Source organism: Tachypleus tridentatus, chromosome 2 (genome assembly GCF_004210375.1).
Source record: "Tachypleus tridentatus isolate NWPU-2018 chromosome 2, ASM421037v1, whole genome shotgun sequence".
NCBI classification, from domain to species: Eukaryota; Metazoa; Arthropoda; class Merostomata; order Xiphosura; family Limulidae; genus Tachypleus; species Tachypleus tridentatus.
The window spans coordinates 3,269,621-3,282,464 of NC_134826.1; the positions used below are offsets into that span (position 1 = coordinate 3,269,621).

At 33.9% G+C, this 12,844-nt stretch overlaps 1 protein-coding gene across 5 annotated transcripts in view; it reads left to right on the top strand.

Annotated features, from left to right (window-relative positions):
* The first annotated feature begins 1,223 nt into the window (after positions 1-1,223).
* The window catches only part of LOC143237338 (uncharacterized), a 37,458-nt gene continuing 25,837 nt past the window's right edge, over positions 1,224-12,844 (top strand). For all 5 annotated transcript variants that reach the window (XM_076476503.1, XM_076476498.1, XM_076476491.1 and 2 more), the window contains exon 1: positions 1,224-1,417. In XM_076476503.1, the coding sequence (XP_076332618.1) occupies positions 1,333-1,417 (85 nt within the window). In that variant the 5' untranslated portion in view covers positions 1,224-1,332. The remainder of the gene's footprint in view (positions 1,418-12,844) is intronic.

Here is a 12,844-nt window from a genome sequence, read left to right on the forward strand (position 1 = left end):
CTAATTTAGGTTTTCAGCAGTACTATTACCATATCAACTTAGGTTTTCACCAGTACTATTACTACACCAACTTAGGTTTTCAACAGTATTACCACTACACTAATTTAAATTTTCAATAGCACTATTACTACCACAATTTAGGTTTTCAATAGTACTATTACAACCACAATTTAGGTTTTCAATAGTAGTATTACCACTACACTAATTTAGGTTTTCAACAGTACTATTACCACACCAACTTAGGTTTTCACCAGTACTATTACTACACTAATTTAGATTTTCAACAGTACTATTACTACCACAATTCAGGTTTTCAACAGTATTACCACTACACTAATTTAGGTTTTCAACATTACTATTACCACACCAATTTAGGTTTTCACCAGTACTATTACTACACCAATTTAGGTTTTCAGCGGGTACTATTACTACACAAATTTAGGTTTTCAACACTAGTATTACTACACCAATTTAGATTTTCAACAGTACCATTACTACACAAATGTATGTTTTCAAGATTACTACTACACTAGATTAGGTTTTCAGCAGTACTATTACTTCACCAATTTATATTTTCAACATACTATTACTACACTAATTAGGTTTTCAACAGTAATACTACTACACTAATTTAGGTTTTCAACAGTACTACTATTACACTAATTTAGGTTTTCAGGAGTACTATTACTATACGAATTTAGATTTTGATCAGCACTATTACTACACCAAGTTAGGTTTTCAGCAGTACTATTACTACACGAATTTGTTTTCAACAGGACTATTACTTTACTAATTTAGGATTTCAGGAGTACTATTACTACACCAATTTAGGTTTTCAGCAGTACTATTACTACACCAAGTTAGGTTTTCAGCAGTACTATTACTACACCAAGTTAGGTTTTCAGCAGTACTACATTTTGTTTAGGTTTCAATTATTACCTTTACTGCAGTTTCTTAGGTTTTAATGAATATCATTACTACACATCTGTAGGTTTTAACAAATACTGTTACTACTAATTCAGCGTAATGAGATAGATATCGCAGTATTTCTTTTTTTCTTGATGCGAATGAAACATTTCAATTATATGTTATTAACGTTTATAATTTTATTAGTAATATAATATTCATAACCATCTTGTTTTGATTGAACAATATGAGAATAATTATAATATCAATTAGATAGAATTTTAATACGATCATTTTTTGTCGTTTTCCAACAGGTAAAAAATATATCTCGAAATTTCTTTCCTCCATATTGATTAGCTGATGTTCTGATATTTCGTCACATAGCAACGAAAAGCCTACTCGCCTGGCTGATTTGGAATTTGCGGCATGGAATTTTGGCGGCTGTTCAACTTTCACAAACAACCTACCCACTCCCTGGATGTTCATTTACTTTTGATTTTGCTCATAAGAGGTTAGTGAAAACATTTTAGTTTTTGACTTTTTGACTCCATCGAAGAATTATTTTCAAAGTATTATGGGTATTGCAGTGTTTTTTGTTTTATTTAAAAATAAAACTAAACGTTTACTGTAACTGTTTAGAAAGAAAGTATGACCAGAAAGAACAAAGATGTATAATAGTCTCTAAGTTTATAATTATTATGCGCTTACAAAAAAAGAAATATGAAGCTTTATGTACAGTGGTATGTTTCAAGTGTCATTTTCATCATTTTGGGGATACATTGAATGTTTTTTTGTAAAACCTACTTTAACTCTTTAGATTAACTACTGTCGTTGTTGTTGTTGTTTTGAATTAAGCACAAAGCTACACAATGGGCTATCTATGCTCTGCCCACCACGGGTATCTAAACCCGGTTTTTAGCGTTGTAAGTCCGCAGACATACCACTGAGCCACTGGGGGCTAATTATTGTTATTTTGATATATTTTTAGGTACCTAATTGAAAGCAATGCAATTGCAAGATTTTTTTTATATGTAATGCGTTTTGCTCAAATATAAAATTAATATACACAGATTGGAGATAATACTTAGTATAAAGCCATCAAAGCACTGTGCTGTTAAGACGAACTGAATTTTAGGTTGTACTTACAGAAATATTGATTACGAATCACTTTGTATATACTTAAAACATGGGATGTAATGTGTGATGGACAAGGTGACTTTGTAGGAAGAGGTAGTGGTCAAAGTAGTTACCCTTTTTCAACACAGAGCTCTTAATGTTTTTCCACAATGTTTCATCTTATTAATTAGTTGATGGTCATCGGCCGCAGAAGTGTATTATTTGATGAAGTTGTAAAGTCACAGTTCAAAGTAGGAAGATAATATAACTAATGAAACGGCTTTTCATATCAACCTTGTGGTAACTATTGGAGTAAAAACTTAAGCTGAATTTATGTATTATTGGAATAGTTATGTCTGCTGTTTCATTGCACTCTCTCATAGAGAGTGCTAGTGTACTTGCTGAGACATATAAGGCATTTGTGTATCCTTCATCTGTACTGTATGTCGTGTCATAGAAAACTTAAATGTATATTTGATTTGTTTTGTGGTCGTAGCGCCATCTATGAGTGTAGTTAATATAAACTTACTTCAAAGATAATAACTTCTCAATATACAACATTAATAATAAGGGGCGTAAGGTGTTATGAGACCCCATTAACATGCTGCTTTTTCTAAACTATCATTCCAATAGTGTTTTGTTGAGATTGGCCTAACGACCTAGGGGTAGTTACAAACTTCACCTAGTGAGCGTGGACTTCGCCTTTGCAGACTTTGGATGTTCAGCAGTGAATGTGCAAAGTTTCACACATGTCACACAGAACTACCCGGAATAAACTTGTTAACAATTTGTCTCAAATTTTGCCTTTTGCGTTTCTTTTTTTAAAGACTATATTTTGTGCTTTATGAAATGAATAGCTACAGAGCATCTGTATGAGGTGTTTGAGATTGTAAGGCGTGTTTATACATCATCACTTTCTTACTTAACGTGGAGAATGGTAGGACTAGGGAACACAAAGATAAATCTTAGCAAGATAGAACTCATCTTTAACTAAGACAGGATGGTTTGTCTCTGGAATATGTTGCCTTTGGATGTTGTAGATTCGTTACGAGAGTGTTATTCCATTTGAATAGCTAAGGACTTTGCGATGGATATGTTAACTGTCTTCCTGCTAGTCTGTTAGTCTAAGATTAAGGCCGACCAACATGGATAACCCTTGACTAGATTTGTGCCAATACTCAAATCAAACAAACAGTAGAATAGCTTAATCTGATGTGAATAAATAGTATTCGAATAACTGCGTCTCTGACACACGAAAGAATAATCTAACTTGATATGGAGGATCGTAGATATTCTACGTTTGTTATATTCGGATTTGATAGAGATAATGTATTTTTTATTTGCGTACAGATATTTTATGTGGTCTGTATATCTGTGCATTAAAAATATTATAGATTGGCTAAGAACATTTGCTTCTAATATGTACGTAGGTGTACTTTTGATTGACATGGAGAACTGCAGTTCTGATAAATGCAAAACAGTTTCTACATTGACTTAAAACTATACTTCTGAATCATGTAAGAACACTTTAGAATATCAGAAAAAATGGGCTTTTAAAACACATAAGAACATATTAAATCGATATCTCGAAAATGAACTTCTAACATATGTAAGAACAATTGATAGTAATATCTGAGAAAAACGAGTTTCTAATAGATGTAAGAACACTTTAGATCGATATATAAAACTATTTTTTGAAAAATATATTGCTCGAGCTCATAAATCGTTTGGGACTGAGACTGATATCTGGAAAACAATGCCCCTGACTAATGTAAAAACACTTTGAACTGATATCAGAAACTATGTGTCTGACTAATGTAAAAACACTTTGAACTGATATCAGAAACTATGTATCTAACTAATGTAAAAACACTTTAAACTGATATCAGAAACTATGTATCTAACTAATGTAAAAACGCTTTGAACTGATATCAGAAACTATGTATCTAACTAATGTAAAAACGCTTTGAACTGATATCAGAAACTATGTATCTGACTAATGTAAAAACGCTTTGAACTGATATCAGAAACTATGTATCTGACTAATGTAAAAACACTTTGAACTGATATCAGAAACTATGTATCTGACTAATGTAAAAACACTTTAAACTGATATCAGAAACTATGTGTCTGACTAATGTAAAAACACTTTAAACTGATATCAGAAACTATGTGTCTGACTAATGTAAAAACACTTTAAACTGATATCAGAAACTATGTGTCTGACTAATGTAATAACACTTTGAACTGATATCAGAAACTATGTATTTGACTAATGTAAAACACTTTAAACTGATATAAAAAATTATGTGTCTGACTAATGTAATAACACTTTGAACTGATATCAGAAACTATGTATTTGACTAATGTAAAACACTTTAAACTGATATCAGAAACTATGTGTCTGACTAATGTAAAACACTTTAAACTGATATCAGAAACTATGTGTCTGACTAATGTAAAAACACTTTGAACTGATATCAGAAAACTATGTATCTGACTAATGTAAAAACACTTTGAACTGATATCAGAAAACTATGTATCTGACTAATGTAAAAACACTTTGAACTGATATCAGAAAACTATGTATCTGACTAATGTAAAAACACTTTGAACTGATATCAGAAAACTATGTATCTGACTAATGTAAAAACACTTTGAACTGATATCAGAAAACTATGTATCTGACTAATGTAAAACACTTTGAACTGATATCAGAAAACTATGTATCTGACTAATGTAAAACACTTTGAACTGATATCAGAAAACTATGTATCTGACTAATGTAAAACACTTTGAACTGATATCAGAAAACTATGTATCTGACTAATGTAAAACACTTTGAACTGATATCAGAAACTATGTATCTGACTAATGTAAAAACAATTTGAACTGATATCAGAAACTATGTATCTGACTAATGTAAAAACACTTTGAACTGATATCAGAAACTATGTATTTGACTAATGTAAAACACTTTGAACTGATATAAAAAATTATGTATTTGACTAATGTAAAACACTTTAAACTGATATCAGAAACTATGTGTCTGACTAATGTAAAACACTTTGAACTGATATCAGAAACTATGTATCTGACTAATGTAAAAACACTTTGAACTGATATCAGAAAACTATGTATCTGACTAATGTAAAAACACTTTGAACTGATATCAGAAACTATGTATCTGACTAATGTAAAAACACTTTGAACTGATATCAGAAAACTATGTATCTGACTAATGTAAAAACACTTTGAACTGATATCAGAAAACTATGTATCTGGCTAATGTAAAAACACTTTGAACTGATATCAGAAAACTATGTATCTGACTAATGTAAAAACACTTTGAACTGATATCAGAAAACTATGTATCTGACTAATGTAAAAACACTTTGAACTGATATCAGAAAACTATGTATCTGACTAATGTAAAAACACTTTGAACTGATATCAGAAAACTATGTATCTGACTAATGTAAAAACACTTTGAACTGATATCAGAAACTATGTATCTGACTAATGTAAAAACACTTTGAACTGATATCAGAAACTATGTATCTGACTAATGTAAAACACTTTGAACTGATATCAGAAACTATGTATCTGACTAATGTAAAAACAATTTGAACTGATATCAGAAACTATGTATCTGACTAATGTAAAAACACTTTAAACTGATATCAGAAACTATGTGTCTGACTAATGTAAAAACACTTTAAACTGATATCAGAAACTATGTGTCTGACTAATGTAATAACACTTTGAACTGATATCAGAAACTATGTGTCTGACTAATGTAAAACACTTTGAACTGATATCAGAAACTATGTGTCTGACTAATGTAAAACACTTTGAACTGATATCAGAAACTATGTGTCTGACTAATGTAAAAACACTTTGAACTGATATCAGAAAACTATGTATCTGACTAATGTAAAAACACTTTGAACTGATATCAGAAAACTATGTATCTGACTAATGTAAAAACACTTTGAACTGATATCAGAAAACTATGTATCTGACTAATGTAAAAACACTTTGAACTGATATCAGAAAACTATGTATCTGACTAATGTAAAAACACTTTGAACTGATATCAGAAAACTATGTATCTGACTAATGTAAAACACTTTGAACTGATATCAGAAAACTATGTATCTGACTAATGTAAAACACTTTGAACTGATATCAGAAAACTATGTATCTGACTAATGTAAAACACTTTGAACTGATATCAGAAAACTATGTATCTGACTAATGTAAAACACTTTGAACTGATATCAGAAAACTATGTATCTGACTAATGTAAAAACACTTTGAACTGATATCAGAAAACTATGTATCTGACTAATGTAAAAACACTTTGAACTGATATCAGAAAACTATGTATCTGACTAATGTAAAAACACTTTGAACTGATATCAGAAAACTATGTGTCTGACTAATGTAAAAACACTTTAAACTGATATCAGAAACTATGTGTCTGACTAATGTAATAACACTTTGAACTGATATCAGAAACTATGTATTTGACTAATGTAAAACACTTTAAACTGATATAAAAAATTATGTGTCTGACTAATGTAATAACACTTTGAACTGATATCAGAAAACTATGTATCTGACCAATGTAAAAACACTTTGAACTGATATCAGAAAACTATGTATTTTACTAATGTTTCTCAACATTTTAGAACACTTTATAGTTATTTGGAAAGTGTGGCTTGTTTCTGGAGCTTACAAGAACAACATGGACAGATTTGGAAAACTGTGCTTCATGTACATTTAGGAATGCTTCAGAGGGACCTTGAAAATGTTTCTTCCCACGCATGCAAAAACAATTTAGCCTGCTCGTGAAATCTAAAACTATTTAGAATGATGTGGAAAACTGCTTCTGACACTTGTATGAACACTGGAGACAGATATGGAAAAGAACAGTGCTTCTAACGCATGTAAGAACACTTGATATTTATCTGAAGATTCCGTTTCTGAAACCTGTAGACGTTTCCGAAAAACGTTCTGACACTTGTAAGAATAATCAAGTTTGATCTACGTAACTGCTCTTTTGTTAACAACATTAATAATTAACTCAAATAGACGTATCTCTGTTCCAGACGTCAATATTAATCTGACATTAAAGAAAAATTAACTATAAAGCCTACAGTTAACAAATTAGATATTAATAAAAATATAATTATATTCGTATTACTGAAATGCCATAGTGCTACCAAACAAGGAAAACATTTGGAGTTGATTGTATCAATCGAGTGCCATCTATCACCATAAAGAACTCTTATTTGATATTGGACGTCTTTTTGGAGTTGATTGTAATAATCGAGTGCCATCTATCACCATAAAGAACTCTTATTTGATATATGACTTTACCACAGAGATCAAACTGTTATCACTCGAGAAAAAAAGTGTGTGACTTTACCATAGAGATCAAACTGTCATCACTCGAGAAAAAAAGTGTGTGACTTTACCATAGAGATCAAACTGGCATCACTCGAGAAAAACAGTGTGTTACTTTACCATAGAGATCAAACTGGCATCACTCGAGAAAAACAGTGTGTGACTTTACCATAGAGATCAAACTGTCATCACTCGAGAAAAACAGTGTGTGACTTTACCATAGAGATCAAACTGTCATCACTCGAGAAAAACAGTGTGTGACTTTACCATAGAGATCAAACTGGCATCACTCGAGAAAAACAGTGTGTGACTTTACCATAGAGATCAAACTGGCATCACTCGAGAAAAACAGTGTGTGACTTTACCACTGAGATCAAACTGGCATCACTCGAGAAAAACAGTGTGTGACTTTACCATAGAGATCAAACTGTCATCACTCGAGAAAAACAGTGTGTGACTTTACCATAGAGATCAAACTGTCATCACTCGATATTAGATTTTTTGATATAACTTTGCTTTACTTATCTTGTTCCTAAGCAAAAGAATTCTAAACATAGAGCTTAGAACAAAAAACTCATTTTTTTATCGATAAAAAACAAATTATTAAAGGCTTGTCTGGTCTTATGTGGTATATATTACGTATCATTACTGTTTTCAACGTGGTTACGTCCAATGATGAATTAAAGTGGCTGTTATTAAGCAAGTAGCATCTTCTAAAGATCTGTTAGGATAAAATAAAGACGTATCTACATCATAAGGCTAAAGATCCAGCTGTTAGGATAAAATAAAGACGTATCCACATCATAAGGCTAAAGATCCAGCTGTTAGGATAAAATAAAGACGTATCTACATCATAAGGCTAAAGATCCAGCTGTTAGAATAAAATAAAGACGTATCCACATCATGAGGCTAAAGATCCAGCTGTTAGGATAAAATAAAGACGTATCTACATCATAAGGCGATTGATATCATAAAATACATTTTCAAAAATGCATATGATAGAAAAGTAAAAACTGAATGAGAAGCGCCTTTAAACACGAACGTTAGTAATGGATGAATACAGTAACTCCTTGTTTTATATTATGAAATATTTCCAAGTTAACAGTGACTAGAAAGATGATAGATGCTTTTCTGAAATGTTTACAGAAGAGACGAAACGAGTTTCTGCTGAGTTCAATTGATTTTAAAACCATCTTCAGTTATTCGTAAGAAATAACGAATCTATTACTAGCGAAGAGCTCGTGCAGCGTAACAGTTACTATCAGTTATTAAATGAATTTATGAATGTTAATTAATTGAAGAAGAAACGCAATTATGCATTGGAAAAAGTTGAATAATTATCAAATTAAAGTTAACTTTAAAGTGGAAACAGTACCGTTTATTCTTAAGCTGAATTTTTTTCTGTATTTTTACTGTTGATAAAGATATGATAAAATATTAGTGTTAATTACACAGTGTAGCACACATTTTGTTCCTACATTTGCATAAGGTCTGAATAAAACAACATATGAATCAAGATTTACATGTATTTATACTAAAGTTATACAAAAATGTTTAGAAGTGAGTAATTTCGAAATTTGCGACTGTAATGTAAATAACTTTCATCTATCAGCCCCAGATATATTCTCCCATCATGTTTTCGTTATACTCTCCTAGATCACAAAAGCAAATATTTGAAGAGAAAAATAGGTCTTTTCCATTTACTTTAGGCATAAGCAATTGGGAAATAACACTTTCTGTCCAGGAACAAGAACAAGTAAAAATTATGTTACATAGTGTTTCTTGATAAACAGTGATGTTTGTACTGACAGGTGCATTTTTTGTTATACAGTGATGTTTGTGTTGATAAGTGTATTTCTTGCTATATGGTGATGACTGTACTGACAGGTGTGTTTCTTGTTACACAATGATGTTTGTGGTGATAGGTGTTTATCCTAGTTATACGCCTCCCGCTAGTACAGGGGTTAGTCTACGGATTTACAAAGCTAAAATCAGGGGTTCGATTCCCTCGGTGGGCTCAGCAGAGAGCTCGAAGTAATTTTGCTATAAGAAAAGCACACACAAACACGCATTTTAGGCCCGCCATGTCCAGATTGTTGAGGCACTCGACTCGTAATCCGAGGGTCGCGGGTTCGAATCCCCGTCACACCAAACGTGCTCGCCATTTCAGCTGTGGGGGCGTTATAAAATGACGGTCTATTACATTATTCGTTGATAAAAGAGTGGCCCAAGAGTTTGCAGTGGGTGGTAATGACTAGCTGCCTTACCTCTAGTCTTACAATGCTAAATTAGGTACAGCTAGCGCAGATAGCCTTCGTGTAGCTTTGCGCAAAATTCAAAATAATCCAAACCAAGTTATTCAGTGACACTTTGGATTAAAAATGGCTTCCTTGTTCTACAGTGATGTTTGTACTAGCAGGTGTGTTTCTTGCTCTTCAGTGATGTTTGTACTGGCAGGTGTGTTTCTTGCTCTTCAGTGATGTTTGTACTGGCAGGTGTATTTCTTGCTCTTCAGTGATGTTTGTACTGACAGGTGTATTTCTTGCTCTTCAGTGATGTTTGTACTGACAGGTGTATTTCTTGCTCTTCAGTGATGTTTGTACTGACAGGTGTATTTCTTGCTCTTCAGTGATGTTTGTACTGACAGGTGTATTTCTTGCTCTTCAGTGATGTTTGTACTGACAGGTGTATTTCTTGCTCTTCAGTGATGTTTGTACTGACAGGTGTATTTCTTGCTCTTCAGTGATGTTTGTACTGACAGGTGTATTTCTTGCTCTTCAGTGATGTTTGTACTGACAGGTGTATTTCTTGCTCTTCAGTGATGTTTGTACTGACAGGTGTATTTCTTGCTCTTCAGTGATGTTTGTACTGAAGGTGTGTTTCTTGTTCTACAGTGATGTTTGTACTGAAGGTGTGTTTCTTGTTCTACAGTGATGTTTGTACTGAAGGTGTGTTTCTTGCTCTTCAGTGATGTTTGTACTGAAGGTGTGTTTCTTGCTCTTCAGTGATGTTTGTACTGAAGGTGTGTTTCTTGCTCTTCAGTGATGTTTGTACTGAAGGTGTGTTTCTTGTTCTTCAGTGATGTTTGTACTGAAGGTGTGTTTCTTGCTCTTCAGTGATGTTTGTACTGACAGGTGTGTTTCTTGCTCTTCAGTGATGTTTGTACTGAAGGTGTGTTTCTTGCTCTTCAGTGATGTTTGTACTGAAGGTGTGTTTCTTGCTCTTCAGTGATGTTTGTACTGAAGGTGTGTTTCTTGTTCTACAGTGATGTTTGTACTGAAGGTGTGTTTCTTGTTCTACAGTGATGTTTGTACTGAAGGTGTATTTCTTGCTCTTCAGTGATGTTTGTACTGAAGGTGTATTTCTTGCTCTTCAGTGATGTTTGTACTGAAGGTGTGTTTCTTGCTCTTCAGTGATGTTTGTACTGAAGGTGTGTTTCTTGTTCTACAATGATGTTTGTACTGAAGGTGTGTTTCTTGTTCTACAGTGATATTTGTGCTGAAAGTGTGTTTCTTGCTCTTCAGTGATGTTTGTACTGACAGGTGTGTTTCTTGCTCTTCAGTGATGTTTGTACTGACAGGTGTGTTTCTTGTTCTACAGTGATGTTTGTACTGACAGGTGTTTCTTGTTCTACAGTGATGTTTGTGCTGAAAGTGTGTTTCTTGTTACACAACGATGTTTGTGGTGATAGGTGTTTATCCTAGTTATACGCCTTCCGCTAGTACAGGGGTTAGTCTACGGATTTACAAAGCTAAAATCAGGGGTTCGATTCCCTCGGTGGGCTCAGCAGAGAGCTCAACGTGGCTTTGCTATAAGAAAAGCACACACAAACACGCATTTTAGGCCCGCCATGATCAGATTGTTGAGGCACTCGACTCGTAATCCGAGGGTCGCGGGTTCGAATCCCCGTCACACCAAACGTGCTCGCCATTTCAGCTGTGGGGGCGTTATAAAATGACGGTCTATTACATTATTCGTTGATAAAAGAGTGGCCCAAGAGTTTGCAGTGGGTGGTAATGACTAGCTGCCTTACCTCTAGTTTTACAATGCTAAATTAGGTACAGCTAGCGCAGATAGCCTTCGTGTAGCTTTGCGCAAAATTGAAAATAAACCAAACCAAGTTATTCAGTGACACTTTGGATTAAAAATGGCTTCCTTGTTCTACAGGTGTGTTTCTTGTTCTTCAGTGATGTTTGTACTGACAGGTGTATTTCTTGCTCTTCAGTGATGTTTGTACTGACAGGTGTATTTCTTGCTCTTCAGTGATGTTTGTACTGACAGGTGTATTTCTTGCTCTTCAGTGATGTTTGTACTGACAGGTGTATTTCTTGCTCTTCAGTGATGTTTGTACTGACAGGTGTATTTCTTGCTCTTCAGTGATGTTTGTACTGACAGGTGTATTTCTTGCTCTTCAGTGATGTTTGTACTGACAGGTGTATTTCTTGCTCTTCAGTGATGTTTGTACTGAAGGTGTGTTTCTTGCTCTTCAGTGATGTTTGTACTGAAGGTGTGTTTCTTGTTTTTCAGTGATGTTTTTACTGACAGGTGTGTTTCTTGTTCTTCAGTGATGTTTTTACTGACAGATGTGTTTCTTGCTCTTCAGTGATGTTTTTACTGACAGGTGTGTTTCTTGCTCTTCAGTGATGTTTGTACTGACAGGTGTGTTTCTTGTTCTACAGTGATGTTTGTGCTGAAGGTGTGTTTCTTGTTACACAACGATGTTTGTGGTGATAGGTGTTTATCCTAGTTATACGCCTCCCGCTAGTACAGGGGTTAGTCTGCGGATTTACAAAGCTAAAATCAGGGGTTCGATTCCCTCGGTGGGCTCAGCAGAGAGCTCAACGTGGCTTTGCTATAAGAAAATCACACACAAACACGCATTTTAGGCCTGCCATGTACAGATTGTTGAGGCACTCAACTCGTAATCCGAGGGTCGCGGGTTCGAATCCCCGTCACACCAAACGTGCTCGCCATTTCAGCTGTGGGGGCGTTATAAAATGACGGTCTATTACATTATTCGTTGATAAAAGAGTGGCCCAAGAGTTTGCAGTGGGTGGTAATGACTAGCTGCCTTACCTCTAGTCTTACAATGCTAAATTAGGTACAGCTAGCGCAGATAGCCTTCGTGTAGCTTTGCGCAAAATTCAAAATAAACCAAACCAAGTTATTCAGTGACACTTTGGATTAAAAATGGCTTCCTTGTTCTACAGTGATGTTTGTACTGGCAGGTGTGTTTCTTGCTCTTCAGTGATGTTTGTAATGAAGGTGTGTTTCTTGTTCTACAGTGATATTTGTGCTGAAAGTGTGTTCTTGCTACACAGTGAGACTTTTGTTGTAACTGTCGATTTTACTCCATGGTGATAATATTTGTACCACAAGATGCCATACAGTGATGTTTGTGTTGCGA